Below are 22,872 nucleotides of genomic sequence, written 5' to 3' on the forward strand. Positions count from 1 at the left end.
CTGGTCTTGTATGCTTCTGCCGTGGTAGATTTTTTTATCATTGCAACAGTATTAATTAATGTTGAATTTTTAATCATTCGGCATCATGTAAACAAGCTTTACAATGATATTAATCAATTGAGAGTATTCAATGCAAATAGTTCCTGAGAATTAACTGTAAATTGAGGTCCACGTTATAATGGCAGTGGAGAAAGATAGGAGAAAAACGTTGCCGATCCTCTGTCTTGTCAATGCCTTCTATAGACGGTAGCTGATACAGGTTTATTTATGTAATTAATTAATTAACGGTTCATTCTCGTTTAAAATAATTATATTTTATCAAGTAAGAAATAAATATCGGGGCACCGAGCTTCGCTCGTTATTTTTATTTATTGATAAACAGAACACAATTCTCTAAAATGATCGTGTTCATATTTCACAGCTGGCTATATGTCATCTTATGAATTTCGGGGATGCGATATTCTGATTTTTCACATACTCACTCGCTCACTCACTTTTTAATATCCATAGCTGTTTCAGCCAAGGATGAATTATCCTTTTAATGTCGTTCAGCGAGTTTTCCAAGGATGAAACCTAGTGCAATCGAATCTTTATATCATAACCTACTATGTTCCAAATTTCGTGAAAATTGTTTGAGCCGTTTTCGAGATCCGTTAAACATAAATAACCAGATATATAAATACAGAAATTGCTCGCTTAATATAATAGGATATTAATTTTTCGATAATTTCATAATTAATTTTTATAATTAAGATTGAATATTTTGTTAATTGATGATTAATTCTACAATGTTAAAAGACGATCTGGCAACAGAGCAAACCGAGAAAGAGATAGTGCTATCCGCTTCGTTGAATGATAGACAAGGATAGCAATACCATTGCTAATCAAACACTGCCATTATAACGTGGACCTCAGTATAGTTATGTAATTATTCCGAGTTAGCAATAAAGTTCTGTGTTATATAGGAGATAAACAGCAAAATTACACTCTTATCATTGGTGTACAGGTGTACTAAATAGCGAATTTCTTTCCAATTCGATTACTGAACTACTTCTACGACAAGCAAAGTTTCTTATCAATTCGAGAAGGAGGTAAAAAACACGGGAGGATGAGAGGAGGCGTATAAAAAGAGGAGGTTTATGGGTCAGTGTTGAGCATTGGTTTGGGGTGGAGTGGGGGTATTGATTGTTGGAGGTCGGGGGGAGGGGAGGGGTGAGAAGAAGATTCTTCTCTATCTAGAGTGCCGCCAGCCGTCAGTCGCGGCCCGAACTCCGAGCGAGATGGTCGTCAGGTGGAGGGTGCTGCTGATGCTGGTCATCAGCTCGACGACGTCTTCCATAGCGTCAGCCGACGTCAGTGGAGATGCTTCCGTCAGCGGTGTCAGTGGAGATGTTGCCGTCAGCAGCCAGTGTCCCATCCTTAACATCCCAGAGCTGGGTAGTCTTTGCGGCACCACCGACATCAGTGCCTGGTCCAACATCACCCTCTACAAATACCACAGCATTCCTTACGCGCTGCCTCCAAGTGGACACCGTCGTTTCAAGGTAAATCAGTTATCTTCTTATTTTATCTTTCGGCATCATGTAAACAAGCTTTACAATGATATTAATCAATTGAGAGTATTCAATGCAAGTTTCCTGAAATTAACTGTAAATTGAGGTCCACGTTATAATGGCAGTGGAGAAAGATAGGAGAAAAACGTTGCCGATCCTCTGTCTTGTCATGCCTTTCTATAGACGGTAGCTGATACAGGTTTATTTATGTAATTAATTAATTAACGGTTCATTCTCGTTTAAAATAATTATATTTTATCAAGTAAGAAATAAATATCGGGGCACCGAGCTTCGCTCGTTATTTTTATTTATTGATAAACAGAACACAATTCTCTAAAATGATCGTGTTCATATTTCACAGCTGGCTATATTATGTCATGTTATGAATTTCGGGGATGCGATATTCTGATTTTTCACATACTCACTCGCTCACTCACTTTTTAATATCCATAGCTGTTTCAGCCAAGGATGAATTATCCTTTTAATGTCGTTCAGCGAGTTTTCCAAGGATGAAACCTAGTGCAATCGAATCTTTATATCATAAACCTACTATGTTCCAAATTTCGTGAAAATTGTTTGAGCCGTTTTCGAGATCCGTTAAACATAAATAACCAGATATATAAATACAGAAATTGCTCGCTTAATATAATAGGATATTAATTTTTCGATAATTTCATAATTAATTTTTATAATTAAGATTGAATATTTTGTTAATTGATGATTAATTCTACAATGTTAAAAGACGATCTGGCAACAGAGCAAACCGAGAAAGAGATAGTGCTATCCGCTTCGTTGAATGATAGACAAGGATAGCAATACCATTGCTAATCAAACACTGCCATTATAACGTGGACCTCAGTATAGTTATGTAATTATTCCGAGTTAGCAATAAAGTTCTGTGTTATATAGGAGATAAACAGCAAAATTACACTCTTATCATTGGTGTACAGGTGTACTAAATAGCGAATTTCTTTCCAATTCGATTACTGAACTACTTCTACGACAAGCAAAGTTTCTTATCAATTCGAGAAGGAGGTAAAAAACACGGGAGGATGAGAGGAGGCGTATAAAAAGAGGAGGTTTATGGGTCAGTGTTGAGCATTGGTTTGGGGTGGAGTGGGGGTATTGATTGTTGGTGGTCGGGGGGAGGGGAGGGGTGAGAAGAAGATTCTTCTCTATCTAGAGTGCCGCCAGCCGTCAGTCGCGGCCCGAACTCCGAGCGAGATGGTCGTCAGGTGGAGGGTGCTGCTGATGCTGGTCATCAGCTCGACGACGTCTTCCATAGCGTCAGCCGACGTCAGTGGAGATGCTTCCGTCAGCGGCGTCAGTGGAGATTCTGCCGTCAGTGGAGATGCTGCCGTCACCGACCAGTGTCCCATCCTCAACATCCCAGATCTGGGCAGTCTTTGCGGAACCACTGACAACAGTGCCTGGTCCAACATCACCCTCTACAAATACCACAGTATCCCTTACGCGCTGCCGCCAAGCGGACACCGTCGTTTCAAGGTAAATCCGTTATCTCCCTATGTTATCTTTCCTTTATTTCGTAATTATCTTCAAACATGTTACACTCGAATTATTGTAACTTGAATATTCTGTTTATAAAATGGAATTATTTACCGAGCGAAGTGAGGTCTAAGATTCAAGTCGACGGTTTGGCATTTCTCTTAATGTTTAAATGTTTATATGTTTATATGTTGCGCATTTACAGCGAAACGCGGTGATAGATTTTCATGAAATTTGACAGGTATGTTCCTTTTTCAATTGCGCGTCGACGTATATACAAGGTTTTTGGAAATTTTGCATTTCAAGGATAATATAAAAGGAAAAGGAGCCTCCTTCATACGCCAATATTAGAGTAAAAATCAGACTATAGAATCATCATAAATCAGCTGACAAGTGATTACACAGATGTGTGGAGAAGCCAGTCTATTGCTGTATTTCCATAAGGTCTTTAGTTTCAATCAGGTACTTGTGGATGAGAATACTGCGTGAGGTCTACTGTTCACAGAACTACTAGTAGTTTATAAACAAGAATTCTTGTTTTATTATTTTAAAGGGTACTATAATTCTATTTTATAAATACAAGAAAGTAGCCCTGAATTCATAAATTTTAAAAAATTGAATATTCTGATTTTGCATCTATTATGATAGATAATAGTTGATTATTATTAACGTCAAAGATGTCATAATGTACTATAGTGAGGTCCACGTTATAATGGCAGTGCTTGATTAGCAATTATGGTATTGCTATCTTTGTCTTTCATTCAACAGCGGATAGTGCGGATAGTGCTATCTCTTTCTCGCTTTGTTCTGTTGCCAGATCGTCTTTAAACAATGTAGAATTAATAATTAATCAACAAAACATTTCATCTTAATTCATTAAGATTTTATTAAAAAATATTTTATCGCTTAATAAAAATAATAATATCGGGGCATCGAGCTTCGCTCGTTATTTTTATTTATTGGTAAACAGAACACAATTCTTTAAAATGATCGTGTTTATATTTTACAGCTGGCTATACGTCAGCTTATGAATTTCGGGGATGAGATATTTTGATTTTCCACAGGCGCACTTTTTTATTATCCACAGACGACGAAAGTCTCAGCTGTTTTCCCAAGGATGAATTATCCTTTCAATGTCGTTCAGCGAGTTTTCCCAGGGATGAGACCTAGTACAATCGAATTTTTATATCATTAAACTACTATGTTCCAAATTTCGTGAAAATCGTTAAAGCCGTTTTGATCCGTTGGACATGAATAACCATAGATAAATATAAATAACCAAATATAAAAATATATACAGAAATTTCTCGCTTAATATAATAGGATAATTGATTATTTTCAATGAGAATGAACATTACTATTAAATTTTATAAAACTTTAAAGTTATAACCTTAAACACTTCAGTTCCTGTTTGGCTTGAAAATGTGCGATACCAGCAAGAAACGGACGTCGCCACATCAAAGAATGTGAGTGCTTTTTCACTTTAAAGTTTTATGAAATTTAATAGTAATAATAATAGTGGAAACAAGATGGATAACCAACAAACAAATTTCTGAGAATGAACAGTTAATAATACAAATAATACATCAATAAACCTGTATCTGCTACCGTCTATAGAAGGCATTGACAAGACAGAGGTTCGGCAACGTTTTTCTTCTATCTTTCTTCACTGCCATTATAACGTGGACTCAGTATAACTGTAGTCCACTCGAATAAGTAAGAATTATGTATCAGAACATCAGAAAAAGGTGTATTTTCTATAGTGTTCCAAAAAAATACTGTATTAATAAGTTGCCGTATAACTTTATATAAATCTCTAGAAATCTATTCAAAAATCTCTTTACCTTCATAATCCGGACGCAACGATATACAGCAAGAATGCATTTGTTAATGTATGTATGGTAGTCTTCTATTTTGAGAATCAGACACTTGTTACCACAAAGATATTTTGTTCAATTTTTAAAATACAAAGAAGCAGGCTGATATGAACGCGGATCAATTGTTACGGTACTACATAACTTCGGCATACTGAACTCCTAAAAGTTGAACTTCTCCTACTTGGAACTTTAATCATGTAAAGAAGGAAATGCTGTCATTCTAGTTTGAAAAGTTAATTTAGAAAAGGCTTTTCGTGACGCTGTTGATGTTCCTTGTCTTTCTATTTCTCTACTCAAAACGCCTATTTTTCAGGATTTCAATAAGGATAAATTTACATGAAGGGAAAATCTCTATAGCATTTCCAAAACGCTCTCTTCCTTCCTCTTCCTCTTTCCACTTTCCTTTTTACCTGACCGACGTGACGAGATCCATGTATATGTTTTATTATATATTTTGATCAATCTATATATTTAAAAATTAATGTCTATTTGTGTGTTAGTTTGTTTTTTGTTTGTTCCCTATAGACTCGAAAACTACTTGACAGAACGGCATGAAACTTTGGGAATATGTTGTGTTAATATTGGGGATGGTTTCTGACCAGAAATTTTAATAGGGGGGGCTAATTATACAGGGTGTTTCAGAAGTAGTGTCGAGAATTTTAGGGTATTGTACCTGGATGCTAGGAGACTACAAATGTCATATTTGAAGTGTCCAAAACTCAGCGGTTATCCTTATAGCTGCCATTTTGTTTTTTTCACTTAAAAATTTTTATCTCAAGAACGAAATGTTGTATTGATCTGAAATTTGGCATGAATATTTATGCTATAAAGACTCAACTATAAAAAATAAAAAAAAATTTTTCGTTAAAATTTTTCAAAATGGCGGCCATTTTAAATTTTTGATGGCGAATATCTCGAAAACCGTCCATTTTACAGAAAATTTACAAGAGACAAAAAAGTTAGCAAATTTTTTCACAATTCCAATGATACCTAATTTATTAAGATTGGTCGAAGAATAACAGAGAAATTAATTTTTCTCGTACTGCATGCATGTAGTACTGCAGTACTATGTAGTACTGCATGCATGCATTTTCACCATTTAAAGATCAATATTAATTTTTTAATTCCAGATGTATTTAAGATGAAGCTTTGAAACTCGGTATGGCTCCATATGGGCAAACAGATGATTTTACAATGGTTTTCAGATGATAATGTTTGTCTTGTAAAAGTATTGTTGTTTCATTAAAAGTAAAGAACCAGATATAGTGCTTCCTATTTCTTAGTCTCACGTTTCCTAGGTCTTATTTCTATCTTAAATTTCCAGTTTCAATATTTTCTTACGTTGCTTCTACACAAATATTTAATTATTGTAATGGAATTTAGTTCGCTGGAGTACACCGATATTCACTTCATGTATGGAGCAGCTCTTGGCATTGCGACCGAAGCAAGAAGAATGTATGCAGCTGCATTTCCAAATCGCCGTCTCCCTTCCGACAAGGTGTTCACAAGAACTCACAATCGGCTGAGAGAAGTTGGTTCATTTGAACGGAACAGGGTAATTGCTGGTAGGCCTCGAGCAGTTCGAAATGTTGCTTTTGAAGAGGAAGTATTGCAGAAATTCGATTTCAATCCTAGAACGAGTACGAGAGCAGTTGCAAAGCAAATCAATTCAAGTGCTTCTTCTGTGTGGCGTGTACTAAACAAGGAAAGACTTCACCCCTTCCGCTTTCAAAAAGTTCACTCATTGGTTGAACGCGACTATGAGCCAAGAGTAAACTGTGCCCGTTGGTTTCTTCAGCAAGACATTATCCAACCAATTTTCTAGAAAATGTGTTATTTACCGATGAGTCCAGCTTTACAAGAGAAGGAATCTTCAACTCTCGCAACAGTCACGTCTGGGCCTTAGACAATCCTCATGAGGTCAAAGTGCGTGGTTATCAGCATAGATTTTCGCTGAATGTTTGGACGGGTATCTTAGGTAATCGCGTGATTGGACCATACATTCTTCCTAATCGTCTGAATTCTCCCACGTACATTACTTTTTTAAGAGACATACTACCAGAACTTTTGGAAGATCTGCCTCTTGCAAACAGATATATAATATTTGGTTCCAACATGATGGTGCCCCTGCTCATTTCGGAAATGTTGTTACGGACTTTCTGAACATGACCTATCGTCAGCGGTGGATTGGGCGGGGTGGACCAGTACCGTGGCCCGCACGTTCACCTGACCTCAACCCTTTAGATTTTTTTTTCTGGGGCCATATGAAAGACCTTGTTTACAGCACGCCAGTAGAAAACGAAGAAGACCTTGTGGCAAGAGTGGTTGCTGCAGCAGGTGCCATTCAAGATGATGAAAATGCTTTTATAGCAGTTCGACGGTCCATGATTGAAAGGTGCAGACTGTGTAATCAAGTTGAAGGACGGCATTTTGAGCAATTGCTGCATTAGTATCAGTGAACCGATTTGAGTGAAATTAATATTTTTCAATGTAAAATAAATTTGGAGGAAAGTTATTCTTGTATATTTCTGTAATAAGAACGGTTTTCATGAAATTATAAAAAAAATAATATTGATCTTTAAATGGTGAAAAGTGGTCATGCATGCAGTACGAAAAAAATTAATTTCTCTGTTATTCTTCGACCAATCTTAATAAATTAGGTATCATTGGAATTGTGAAAAAATTTGCTAACTTTTTTGTCTCTTTAAATTTTCTGTAAAATGGACGGTTTTCGAGATATTCGCCATCAGAAATTTAAAATGGCCGCCATTTTGAAAAATTTCAACGAAAAAATTTTTTTATTTTTTATAGTTGAGTCTTTATAGCATAAATATTCATGCCAAATTTCAGATCAATACAACATTCGTTCTTGAGATAAAAATTTTTAAGTGAAAAAAACAAAATGGCAGCTATAAGGATAACCGCTGAGTTTTGGACACTTCAAATATGACATTTGTAGTCTCCTAGCATCCAGGTACAATACCCTAAAATTCTCGACACTACTTCTGAAACACCCTGTATATTAATCCATTTTACAGACCTATGTTTTCGAAATTGTCGGCCGAGCGGCTAACGTAGAACGGGAAGATCATCTTGATTCAAGATCATGTTGTGATAATATGATTTTAGCATCTAAACTTACCAGCTGTAATAAACACGTCACTCTGAGATAAAATTGTTTACTGGTAAAACGGTAGTTTTAAGCACATAGGAAGTCCGTATTGAGATGTAAATTAAAATATTGATTGTCAAATAAATTTCATGATTCACCAAATAAAGTCAAGTGTGAAATGAGATACATTGACTTTTTGGCGGTACGAAGTTTGCCGGGTAAGCTAGTAAAATATATTCTATTCTATTATATTATATTCTAATTTATGGAAATAGAAATACAAATTTCTCAGAAGCACAAAAATAGTGTTTCTTTTCAAATATATCCGTAGATTAAATAATTTGAGCTTCAGTTGATTCTCCTACAGCATCCGACATTCTTTTCCAACTGAGAAATGATTTATATCTATACGATGAGAAATAAGAACCTATACAGGAAAACTTGAAATTAGAGTACCTTAATTTTTTTGGAAAACAATACTTTCCTTACCAATTGTAATACGTAAGGAAAGTTAAAAAAAAACGTCGATAGAACAATGAATTTCAAGGTACGTTAATGAAAAAAATAATGTGAGAGGAAAAAGAGTAAGCTATCACTAGCACTTTTGTTTCAAAAAGTGAATCTTGAAATGACAGATTGCTTTTATGAAGGATGGAATTCACAATGGTTGAGCACTCCAGAAGAAAGAAAAAGTGAGTGTGAAGAGTGACAGAGCATCGCAGCTACCAACTTGACTCGTCCATGACTTTGAGCCGCAAACAAATCTGACACAGAAAGGGCGGATCATCTTTATTGTTCATCTGTCACCATTGTTGATTCTATTTTTGTTGAGAGCGCTTCATACAGCTTCAAAACTGTAGCCTCACAGTTTGTACAGTTGATCATTTGAATGAACTTGACTTGGAAAAATTTACGATCGATTCATTAAAGGTTTGAAGTTACATTAAGTTAAAGGTTGGTTACATTGTGAAGTGAAGAGTTAGCTTCAAAACAGCTTCAAAACTGTAGCCTCACATTTTGTACAGTTGATCATTTGAATGAACTTTATTTGGAGAAATAATCGATCGATTCATTAAAGGTTTGAAGTTACATTAAGGTTTGTTTGTTACATTGTGAAGTGAAGAGTTACATGATTGTTACATAGTTACATGATTGTGAAGTGAAGAGTATCTGAAATTATAGAGATTAATGTGAACTGTATGATCTCTCCCTGTGGAGCAGGAGTTTCAGCTCTGATTGTGGCAGTGGCAAATACATTTTTGGGGGGGGGTCCCAAGGTAAATTGTAGTTAAAGTAACCCGAACTGGCACGAACATCACCCCACTCTCCTCACCCTCACCTATACAAGGAGAGGAAATATCACTGTCTGCCGCGGCGATGCCACATGATTCATTAGAAAATTCAGATTACTGAACTTATTTTTTTATATTCATTATTTCGGGGGAAGCCTCCCCTGATGGAAGAGGCACGGTATATAGAAGAAGACGGTAGGTGTCACGCGCATGTTTGTGCTGAATTTCCGGTGTAGCTGACGTCATTTTATATCTGATTTTAACAAATAAGTTTCATAAATTGGCAATATGTGTTAAAAACCTCGGTTGGTGGCGATGACGCAATCTAGCTGGCTGGCCAATGCGCACACATGACCTCTACCGTTTTCATCTAAATACCGTGGGAAGAGGTACTAACTAACAGTGGTTAAATGGAAACCAACTGAAAAAACTACCAAGGCAACAGAAACAAACTGGATTTAATGAAATGTACTGGAGGATTTCCATCAGTGTTGAGTGAAAATCAACTGAATCGGCTACCAGGGAAGCAGAAACATGCAATAGGTACTGATTTGCATCATTGTTGAGTGAAAATCAACTGAAAATACTACCAGGGCAGCAGAAGCATGCAAGAATTACCGAATTTATGAGTAGTGTTGTTAAGAAGACACACCCAGCGACCAGCACCGACGGTTGATTGATAACGGCGCAAAATTGATTGATAAATCCGTGTTGATTGAAAACCATCAGTGTTGAGTGAAAATCAACTGAATCGTACCAGGGCAGCAGAAACATGCAATTATTGCATTATGCTACCTACATCTAATGAAGCTATAAAACTAAATGTAGAGACATGGCCAATCTATAGTGTGTATCTAGTGAAACTATAGATGGCCATGGTAGAGACAATTTTGCATATACTGCATTGAATTCTGTATCATCACAGTAAACAGTGTCAATACCAAATATACCTTCAATCTTTTCTAGTTTAGTAACGCATTTGCTTACCTTAATAATTTTTTCTTATATTATTGGAAGATGATACAATAAGTCAAAATATGCAATTTCTTACAGTATCAATCAATACCAGAATTCTAAGGGCCGGTCTCCGAGCTCGAGATTTAGCTAAGTCCTAGACTTTAAACAGCTGGAGAGAGAAAATATTGGCTTTCCAAAACGGGGCTTAGTCGCAGTTTATAATAACAGTAGTCGCAGTTTTAATTTTCTGATTTCTATAATTAATTGGAAACGTTTTTCCTTGACGGAATTAAACATTCCTAAATAATTCAAAATAGTTGAAACTTTACACTATTTTTTCTTTATTTTATTTTGTGTTAAATTTTCCAGTTTTTCGAAAATTAATAATTCAAATGTGACTTTGACAATGACTACGACTACCGTTTCGGAAAGCCAATTTTCTGACTCCAGCTATTCAAAGTCTAGAACTTAGCCAAATCCCGAGCTCGGAACCGGGCCTATAAGTTTCTTCAAGGTTTCCATAATAAATTATATTTATTCTTGCCAACCAATTATTATACTTGATAGGTAGGCCTTCCTATCGAGTTTATTCTCACAACAGTTTAATACTTGTGTGGGTTATCAGTTAACTTGTTATCTCATGATACATGACCGTTTCTAACGCTACAGAGATCATTACAGCCTTGTTCGTATCTACTTCAGTATCGTGTAGGTACCTTTCAGACCAAGAACGGAAATCCGAAGAGAGCATGACGTCCCTTTACTCACGTAATTTTACAGCTGGAATCTTCACTGTATAATAAGGTCTCTAGTTTCTGAATGGTATCGAGTTTCTGACCCTTAGCTACACGTTTACAGCCCTTTCATTGACCAAGACCCTCTTTCCTTATAGAGACGCAGCTGCAATGGTAACCTGTTGATTATTATTGATAGCTCAGTGGGAAGATTTTATTCAAGTGAATAAAATTACAGCCATTAGGCAGACGGCAGACGGTAACGTTTGTACATGATCAAAAATAATGTTTATAATTGACAAGTTTTTTGTTTTAATTCAATATAATTACAGAACATAATATCGCCCAATTGGTCAATATTGCACTGCTCACACGCTCAGGAGCGTGTAGATGAGGATGAAATAAATAAAACTACAACATCAATTACACAAAATATTAGATAAATTACAATATTACATACAATAGTTAGTTACAAAAAATTCTTTTAATGTGTCCTCTACTTGTTTAGTTTTTCTGTGTGGAAATTGACCTACTCCACTATGGCGTACCATGTTCTAGAGTAGGTTAAGGATAGAAGGAAATAGATACGATAGTGAGGGACCGAAGTGAGAAAAAATCAATTGATGAGAAATAATTAGAAACACATATGCTACTAGGTATACTGGGCAATCAATGAGTCTCTCTAGTTCGTTTATCAGAAGATCTGAAATGTAACTTTCAGGAGAGAAGCCCTTATAATAGCAATTTTTAAGCTACTTATTTTGAGAGACTTTATTTGAATCTCAATTGTTAACAGCCAAATTTTAGATTAATGTTAATACCGTACCTGAAATTCAAGAGTAATAGTATAAAAAATGTATGTTACTACTACACATACTGACTTATTTTTCAATACCTATAAACTCATTTTATTTATTTATTATGAATAAATAAATACTAGTAGTTCTGTGAACAGTAGACCTCGCGCTCAGTAAGTTACATTGACCTGTTGTTATGTTTTCTCAAAAATTAATAAATAATTTATCAATTTAAAATGTATAGAAAAATCCTTAATAAACATAGAGCTTTCTGTCCTATCGTACCGTGACGTGTTGTCCCGGAATGTGAGTGTGAGCGCTGTTATCAGGTCTGGCTGCAACTGTCTACAACGTTGATGGAAAGATACATTTTCAAGATGTTCGATGTTTTTGAACGGGTAGTATTATAGTCAACTGTCTACTAACGTTGATGGAAAGATACATTTTCAAGATGTTCGATGTTTTTGAACGGGTAGTATTATAGTCCACTAGACAGCTGATTTATGATGAATAATTCTATAGTATGATTTTTACTCTAATATTGGCGAATGAAGGAGGCTCCTTTTTCCTTTTATATTATCCTTGAAATGCAAAATTTCCAAAAACCTTGTATATACGTAGACGCGCAATTTAAAAAGGAACATACCTGTCAAATTTCATGAAAATCTATTACCGCGTTTCGCCGTAAATGCGCAACATATAAACATTTGAACATTAAGAGAAATGCCAAACCGTCGACTTGAATCTTAGACCTCACTTCGCTCGGTCAAAAATGAGTTTATAGTTTACATTGAGGCCTAATCGAAATTGAATAAATTGAATCTCTGATCAGATCAGAGATTGCCTAGGTCCTAGGACAACAGTAATCTAGCAGGTAAATCTGTGGCAGCAAATTTTACCATCTGCGAACTCCATTAAGCAATGTTGATGCTATTTCTTTCTGATCCAAGTAATAAGTAAGCCTATGCTTAGTGGATCATCGAACACTTGTTCAAACGTAAATTTTTAATAAAGTGAAAACACATTCAAAAGTGCAATAGTGTATTCGTCTTTGTTTTATAGATCAAAGAATAATTGAAGAATCAATAATGAATTGTAACGATTAGAGTAGCAAGCACAGACAAGAACAAGCACAGTCGCTTTCAGTAACGATGCGTGTTTGAAATAACATTATTCAGAACACAATGCTCAGTTTTTTCTTAATTCGTTCGCTTAATGAAGTTGTGTTGTATGGGAAAGATAAAATTGAGTCTTAAATCCTTGAAAATTGAAGATGAGATAATGAATTGTTCATGATGTTTCACAGTGAAAAGTTATATATAAATATATAATATATATATATATAATATATATATATATATATATATATATAAATATAGGCCTACTATAAAAGATTTCAAAATAATTAGGAAACGTAGTAATTATTGAAATCTAGATTTGAAGTATATGTAGATTCAAGACTAAAAAGTGATTTTTCACTTTTATAGTAAAGTAATGAAATACTATGTCAACTTTGATAAGAGTCAAGATGTGTGGGTTCTCTGTTCATAGCCTTGCGCACACCACTGCGATTTCCATGACGGCGCCGGGAGCGGGAGAATTTTTAAGCCGTGATTACAGTAGAACTCTAATTATCCGAACTCCGACTATCCGAATCGCCGATTATCCGAATAAATTTCAGAAAAAAATTTGTCCAAAAAAAGTCCAAGTGCGCTATAATTCTTCCCCCTGCGATGCCAGTGTTTGCGTGTTCGCTTACTATTGTCCTTCCCTTGTACATAAGTACATTTTATTTATATTTAACCCTGCAACAGTCGCGCGGGCTACAGTTGTAGCCCAGCCATTTTGTTTTTCGCACATCGCCGCGAGGTTTTGGAGGGGATAGTTGAAAGTCACAGTTTCACCTTCAAGTTACAACTTTATACGCCTGCTCAGTGTGCGTTTGCACTGCATCGAGAGATATTGTTCGTGTATTGTGCGTTTAAAGTTGCCTGGTCTACAAGTGTAGCCCGCGCGACTATTGGTGTAATGAGTGACTCAAAGCGAATTTGTTTAGATAGTGATGCTATATTGGAAGCCTTGAATACAATTGACAGTGACAATGAGATAGATTTGTTTGAAAATGACAGTGATGATGGGGAAGGTGATTTATTGACAGAAGAAGTTCATTTTGATGACGAAGAAGAACTTAATTCCAACTTAGATGCTTCTGATCCTGTGAACGAGCTTGAAATTGATGAAGATGATGATACGCCGTTAGGTGATTTTTATTTTGCCACGGGGAAAAATAAAAATATTATTAAATGGAGAAAATCTCCTTCACAGCCCGCAAATGTTCGTACACGAGCTAGTAATATTGTTGTACGACTCCCTGGAACTAAAGGTGCAGCTCAGACTGCCAGATCTGAGCGTGACTGTTTCGATTTGTTTTTTGATGACAAAGTTGTTCAAGTGATTGTGAGTAGTACAAATATTTACATCGCCTAACTCAGACAGAAATTTCACGTGAACGAGATGCAAAAGATACAGATGCAACGGAAGTTCGAGCTCTTTTTGGAGTTTTACTTCTAACTGGATGTTTGGGTGCTAACAGAAAAAACTCAATTGGAATTTGGGACAACTCTCGCGGTAGTGGCATCGAAAGTTGTTATTTATCAATGAGTCAAAGGCGCTTCCACTTTCTACTAAGATGTCTAAGATTTGATGACATCCGCGATCGTGATCAGAGAAAAGAAATTGACCGTTTAGCTGCAATCAGAGAACTATTTGAACTTGTCATAAACAATTTCCAGAGGTATTACACACCTAGTGAATACACCACAGTCGATGAACAATTAGTAAAGTTTCGTGGAAGATGTCCATTCAAAATGTACATACCAAGCAAGCCGGGTAAATATGGCATAAAAATCTTCTCACTTGTCTGTGCCAAAACCATGTATACAGTGAATTTGGAAATTTACCCTGGTAAGCAGCCGGAGGGACCCTACAAACTTTCTCCATCAGCTGATGACGTAACAATAAGAATTTGTGAACCTATTGTAGGCACAAACCGTAATGTGACAACAGATAATTGGTTCACATCAATTCAACTTGCCGAAACGTTTTTTTGTGAGAAGAAGTTGACATTGGTTGGAACAATTAGGGCCAATCGACTAGGTGTTCCTGATGACTTCAAGCCAAACAAGAACCGTGAAGTACATTCATCCATCTTTGCTCATCACAAAGAAAAGACCATAGTCTCATATTGCACAAGAAAAACAAAGTTGTAGTTTTAGTTAGTACCATGCATCATGACCAGAACATTGATCCTGATAGTGGTGATTTGCATAAACCGGAGATTGTATCATTCTACAATAAAACTAAAGTAGGTGTGGACTCAGTGGATCAAATGTGTGCAAAATACGACTGTTCAAGAAATACCAAACGCTGGCCCATGGTAATTTTTTTCGATTTGATAAACATAGCTGGAATCAATGCTTCTCGTGTTTTCTCTTTCAACAACAACCAGATTGTACGGCGAAGAATATTCATTGAGAAACTTGCATGGGACCTTATTGAACCTCAAATAAGGAAACGGCTGGATTCACCATCTCTTCCTAATGATCTAAAAGTGAGAGCACGCAAGCTTTTAGGTATAGAAGATCCTCGAAGGCCGCTACCAGCCCCAAGAGATAACAAGGTGGGTCGCTGCTACATGTGTGCCCGAGCGCGAGACCGTTCTACTCGCAAGTGTTGCGACTTGTGTGGCCACAAAGTCTGCCCAGAACACTCATCGATTGTTTGCCACAGTTGCATCAAACAGCAGTGAAATGCAAGAAGTAATTTAATGTATTCATGTTTAAAAAATAAATAAACTAAGGTAGTTTTTTATAAGTGTTTCAGGTGCTCTTTATGTGTTAGATTATACAATGTTTTAGTTTTTGCAAGTAATATGTACTTATATGTGATTTTTTTCTATATCTATATAATGCAGTATATTCACAAATAAATTTCCTACACAATACAACGATTTAAAATTATTCATGCCTCAGGAAAAAAAAAGTTATGCGTGCTCAAAGTTTTGCAATATCTTGTTATTCAAAAAACTCAATTTGCTAGCTTTTCAAAATAATTTTTTTAAGTATAGTTAGAGCATGATGGTTGGAAAAATGTAACTTTATCATGATAACTAAGATATTGAAGAATGTAACTGTACAAAAAGAAATTGAAAAAAATATATATATCAGTTAAAAAAAAAAAATTGCAGTGGTCTACACATGTAGCCCGCGCGACTATTGATGTTTCAACATACTGCGCGACTACCGCAGGGTTAAAACATGTGAAAATATCATGTTTCTTTCATTTAATTCAATAGAAAAATAGTGCAATATCAAAACGTAGCTTTTTTTCTCTCCAATGGCAATTTTTTTTAAACCTCCGATTATCCGAATATTTGATTATCCGAATGGGTCCCGGTCCCCATTTGTTCGGATAATTGGAGTTCTACTGTAAATGGTTAAAATCGTCGCCGTCATGCGATTCGCAGTCATGTACGCAAAGATATACGCAAAAGATGAGTCATGTACCTGATAAGCTATTCTAAATTCAGCCTGCAACTTTGATGATTGATGTATATAGAGTGCATTACCTACCTAATACTCCAAAATGCGTTCATAGACATCATAGCAAAAGTTGATTCGTCAGCCTTAATTTTCCGTTTTTTCCGGCAATTGGAGTTGAAATGCCAGAGATTAATTTTGGGAAATAGAACTATCTACTATCTTGATGAGGAAATTGAGTCTAGAACACTATCGTTGAAAAGAACAATATATGTAAATTAATAACGATTTTTAAGCAATAATTTCAGAGAAATCGAAGTTTTATCCATACATTTATTATGAAAGAAGTAATAATAAAATGAAGGAATTACTGGATGTTTTAAACTCATGTTATTTTCCAAGTTCAAGATATTTATTGTTGTTATTATTATTATTATTATTATTATTATTATTATTATTATTATTATTATTATTATTATATTATTATTATTATTATTATTATTATTATTATTATATTATTATTATTATTATTATTATATTATTATTATTATTAAACGGAAATCCAAATTAAATGCTGCAATTCACCCCGAAGACTTCTGCTACTGCAAATATTGACAACAGGGTAAACAGTTAGATTGAAATTCGCGATATGAGGTACTATTCAAAAATAATTTTTCAACCCGGGAATCGAACCCAGTACCTCCTAATTGCCGGTCAGGAATGCTTACCCTTACACCAAACTGACAATCTCTGGATAGCAGCGCTCATTTTATACAAAGCCAAAGTAGCCAGCCAGTCTACAGATGGATCTTCCATCTGTATTCAAGATATTTAATTAAATATCTTCAAGTCTATGGATGCAATGGAAACGAGAGAAAACAAATGAGAACCGAATTTCTTATATTCTTGGGATCTATTATCTATTCACTTCTTTAGTATAGGTAGACTAGGCACTTATAATGGAATTGTAATATAGCATAACTTTTGGACTGTATTAATCGCAGTAAGTAATTGAAAATAATAAGTACTGTTTAGTGATGCAGCTTATTCACTGAGAAGTCAATAAGATGAAAACCACTTCCTGATAGTTAACGTCGTATGTAGATTTATTGGAAAAGTGTGGAAAGCTGCTTATTTTTGAAGCTGTAATAGGTTGCAGGTATTATCGGCTCTCACAGGTTATTTAGAATCGTGTCTTATCTCCACTGTTCCATTTACATTCACGCTCTTCTTTTTCTGAACACTTTCATCTTTTTCTCATTGTTTCCATTATTATGCTAAATTAATATTCAAAGCCCATGAGACTCTCTAAGGTTAAAAATAAACATACCGTCATAGATAATACAAAATCATATTTTTTAACACATTGAAAGTTTTCTGTTTGTATTACGTTCAGTTCAGTTGCACATAAATGAGAATGACAATATAATAAACGTTTAGAAGATATTCATAGATGAGACCAATATCATGCAGAGCAAAAATGTATTTGACTATTTGAGAGTTATCACACAGACTGTCAGACTGACAGACTTTATGCGCCGACTTATGATTTCAGCTGAGTAATACCATGGAGAAACAATAGCTTAATATCCCATGGTATAGGGCGTTTATGTCGCAACTTTTACTGTTATCTCAAGCCGATTACTGTCGATTATTGTCGTTTTTTACTGTTTTGACCGGGTAAGAGTGTATGTAAGGCACAATATGAGAGACCACCAGCGTCACATAGCTTCACAGGAAAGAACTACGTGGACTATCAGCTTGAGATAACAGTAAAAGTTGCGACTACGCAATCTACTTACGCTATCTACTTACGATATCTACTTACGCTATTGTTTCTCTATGGTAATACACAACATTTATAAGTTCTCGCTTCCGTTAACGTCTACCTGCCTGTCTATTGTCGACCTGTCTTCTGTAACATACGCGTAATAATACTACTGATAGCAGTTGCTATTACGTTGATAAATTTACTGTGAAATTTTTTTTGTTCAAAGAGTTAAATTTGTGAGTAGAAGCTACTATTAGTGGTCACTAACACTACTTGATTATTCAATGTAGGTTCTCATTTATTAGTATCTTAAAATCTTGAGATCATTGAAACGGTTTGAGATATCGATGTGCGGGTATCGTCATTAATTTTCTTTTGAAATTGTGTATCGAAATCATGTATCACATGACCACGTTCCCTTTTGAAAAAATTAACATGGATTCAAAATGAAGTTGGATTCATATGACGAATCCCAGATGGCGGAAAAAAGTTTTGAAGCGACAGAAAGTAGTTTTTCCAATTGGAATAGGATCCCCATGGAACCTACTGTCATAATATGACAGTATCATACTTATAGAAGAGATTTTAGCTATTTCCATAATATTCCTCACCAACTCTGTATAATTACAAGTTTCGGATTTCAGAGATCAATACAACAGTTCTTGAGCGAGTTCTTCAACCAAGGGGGTCGCTATTTTAAATTGTCTACATTCACTCTCTCATATTCTCTGTCACATTCTGCTCCCTTTCTCACTCTCTGTCATTCATTTTTCCTCTTATAGTAAGAGGTAAAATCAACCTAATCTCTTGCTTTGCTAGTTGAAATGTTTTGATCCGTCTCACTTATCACAAGAATAATAATAGGTGCCCTGACTCTCTCATAAAGGCTGCTCAAAACTCATGAAATAATACTGGCAATGATAGCATTGTTCTTTCAATCAGTGTAAAGCTTTATTGTGTATTCTACTTGTTTTGAAAGCGGGTGTTGATTCCACCAATCCCCGTTCGATATGTTTTATGGGCTATGGTAGCTCGCTGAGTTGAAGGTTGGCTTGGCTCAGTACAGAGCGATAACAGTGTAAAATCAAAAGTTTCTCATCCCTATTCTAAAAAGATTCAACACACAGACTTTACCGTACAATTTATTGGTGAAAATCTATTTAGAAGATGCCTACATCCAAATGAGAACATCCAGTTGAATAAAGTTAACTTGATTGAATACTGTCATAGAGAAACAATAGCGTAAGTAGATATCCTATGGTATAGGGCGTTTATGTCGCAGCTTTTACTGTTAACTCATTCCGATTATTGTCGATAACTGTCTGTCTTGTTGATTTTTACTTTTTTTGGGGTGAGAGTGTATGAACGGCACAATATGAGAGACTACCAGCGTCACACAGCTTCAAGGAAAAGAGCTACGTGGACTAGGTATTGGCTTGAGTTAACATTGAAAATTACGACATAAACGTCCTATACCATGGGATATCTACTTATGCTATTGTTTCTATATATCTATATAATTATATAAAAGCGAAATGGCACTCACTCACTCACTGACTGACTGACTGACTCACTCACTCACTCGCCGAGCTAAAAATCTACCGGACCAAAAACGTTCAAATTTGGCAGGTATGTTCAGTTGGCCCTTTAGAGGCGCACTAAGAAATCTTTTGACAATATTTTAACTCTAAGGGTGGTTTTTAAGGGTTTAAAGTTCGTCTTTTAGCATGTATATTCTTCTTATTCCAATCTCTTAATTATAATTGAAAAATGTCCATACCATAATTATGTTCATATAGAACTATAATCTAGAGAGAGTACCTCTTCGAAGCAGTTGTTAACTGGTAACTAAATTAATAATTTTGTCAGGTTGGCATAAAGTTGAGTTGACTTTGTTAGGTTGGCACCAAGTTGAAGATTGAAATGCATTTATCGCGGAAAAATTTATTGGGCACTGCTACTTCAATCAAAGCTATTCCTGGGAATATTATATCGCCTGATATGGCGAGCGAAGCGAGCCCGCTGATCTTATTTTTTACGGGGTTACCTGGCTAGACGGATATGGCGAGCGAAGCGAGCCTGACGGTTAGTGATACTATATAGGTATTGTACTGTATTTCTTCCTGCCTGGAGAAAGACATCACCGTATTTCCCTTGTGCAAGAATAATAATATCACTAAGCCAAATCTTGTCTTGCAAGGTCGAGAAAAGTAGCTAAATATTTTGCAGCGAAGGTACTTATTGAATTATGCAGAATTTTTCTTGAAATTGAATAACATCCAAGACTCATTGATAAAATAATCTCAAATGTTTATGTGTTTCAAATCAAGATACTGAACCAATTCTTTAAAAAGTTTTGAAGCTGTTCAATGAATTCCCCATTAAAAGCAGAGCGAGGTCTATACAATATTATTGTGTATGACAGCGGCGTTGAAATGAATTTATTGCTATAGATATTGATTTTTACGAAAGACACGTTTGAAAAAAGAAAAGCGGCAGATTTTCACGCTACAGTCCACGTGACCGGGATTCGTTCCTTTGAATTATTTTGTTTTCCAACGTTTGCTTACATTCCATTGAGCAGAAGATTCCATTTTCCACTTTGAGTTTGTTGCGCTGTGTCTGGAAATATGTTTTTCCGATATTATTCCATTCATTCCGTTACTAATAAAGTGTTTGAATCTCTTATCATTTGTGCAATCATGCCAAGAACCCGCAGTAAAAGAGAAAATAACAAAGTTACGAGCAATTTTCTCTCGATCATCGAAAATAACCCTCGTTTTCTCACTAACGTATTTCTAAACAAGTTCTATGAATGAAAAAATCTGGTGTGGCGCACTCACACAATTTCCCTTGCCGTTAATTGATCAACTGACGCTAGTATTCACGCGCATCTCAAGTCTACTATTCAAAGATCTGAGCCAGCTGGTGACAGGACAATAACGCTGCAGACACACGAAGTCTGCTATCTCTTAATAGTGGATGATTTAATAGAATCAACAGTTGCCAACAGTTTGCAATATTGAATAATCTTATTTTCTCGGACTTGTAATTGAAATAATAACATTTTCTCAAATTTTGAGCTTATTTTCAATTTTAGGTGAAAATGTTACAAAACATTAATTGCAGGGATTTTTATGCTCAATCCTTTCCACCTGAAATTCATTATTCAAATTGTATCTGAAGCCTGATAATTGGGAATCTAAAATCAAACTTTGCATAGATGGGGCAGAGCTCCTGAAATTTTCTACACATATGGGAATTGTGGCAGTTGATAGAGCTTATCAATAACTTTTTTAGATATAAATCTGATCAAAATCGTTGGAGCCGTTTTTGAGAAAAACCCTGTTTTTGACAACATTTTCGCCATTTTAGCCGCCGCCATCTTGAATTGCATTTGATCGAAATTGTTCGTGTCGGATCCTTATAGTGTATAAGCACCTTAAGTTTCAAATTTCAAGTCATTCCGTTAATTGGGAGATGAGATATCGTGTACACAGACGCACATACACTCATACACACACACACACACACACACCACACACACACACACACCACACACACACACAACCACACACACACACACACACACAACACACACACACCACACACACCACACACACACACACACCACACACACACCACACACCACACACACACACCACACACACACACCACACACCACACACACACACACACACACACCACACCACACACACACACACACACACACACCACACACACACACACACACACCACACACACAACACCACACACACACACACACACCACACACACACCACACCACACACACACACACACACACACAACACACACACACACACACACACACACACACACACACACACAGACCAATACCCAAAAACCACTTTTTTGGACTCAGGGGACCTTGAAACGTATAGAAATTTAGAAATTGGGGTACCTTAATTTTTTCGGAAAGCAATACTTTCCTTACCTATGGTAATAGGGCAAGGAAAGTAAAAATAAGACAGTAATTGAGTTATACATATTCTCATCTTCCTTATAAATAGTAGGCCTATGCTTTTGTGGATGGAATTTATCACAATTTTCAGTAGAGCAACTTTTATCATTTCTCAGCTGACTTCAATAATAATTGATAATTCAATTCACGTACCAAAGTCGGAATAGAATGAAGATAGCATGGAAGAGTGATCATGACTTGGCCATCCCTAGAAACTTGGGATGATTGATACAATGTGAACAGAGCCTTTCTTCAAAATATAGTCCATCATCAATCTTGATCGTCTGAAGGGCCTTGATAGAATCTGACATATATCCTACTACTGCTGCTGGAGTAATTGGATCAAATGAATAATACAGTAGCTGCTACCAAATATGTAACTCAGGCTTAGTTTCCAGTGGGCAGCTTACTCAATCAGAATCACATTATATACATTTACACATTATTCATCATACGTTTTGTATGTTATTGTTACAATCTTGAGTGGTTATTAATAGTCGTTGAATCAAGCAACAATGCAATGAGATGTTCCATATTTATAACCACTGAATAATTGAAATTATGATCGAACCATATTAGAATGAATTTTATTTCAAACAAAACAAATGCTTCTCATATACTTTATATGAGTCATGTCTACAACTACCATAATTCAGGATATTCAATATCGTACCTACCAACAGTACCTACTGTTTTCGACCTAGTTCTATAGTAAGATCCACGTTATAATGG

The 22,872-nt window shown here is 35.7% G+C and overlaps 1 protein-coding gene across 2 annotated transcripts in view; it reads left to right on the forward strand.

Annotated features, from left to right (window-relative positions):
- The first annotated feature begins 1,261 nt into the window (after positions 1-1,261).
- LOC111064566 (esterase E4) overlaps positions 1,262-22,872 on the forward strand; it is a 53,463-nt gene continuing 31,852 nt past the window's right edge. Inside the window, exon 1 of one of the 2 annotated variants that reach the window (XM_039425367.1) lies at positions 1,262-1,544. In XM_039425367.1, the coding sequence (XP_039281301.1) occupies positions 1,281-1,544 (264 nt within the window). In that variant the 5' untranslated portion in view covers positions 1,262-1,280. Of the gene's footprint in view, positions 1,545-2,755; positions 3,060-22,872 lie in introns of those variants that run through there. The other variant, XM_039425366.1, reaches the window with a different exon arrangement.

Source organism: Nilaparvata lugens, chromosome 3 (genome assembly GCF_014356525.2).
Source record: "Nilaparvata lugens isolate BPH chromosome 3, ASM1435652v1, whole genome shotgun sequence".
NCBI lineage: Eukaryota > Metazoa > Arthropoda > Insecta > Hemiptera > Delphacidae > Nilaparvata > Nilaparvata lugens.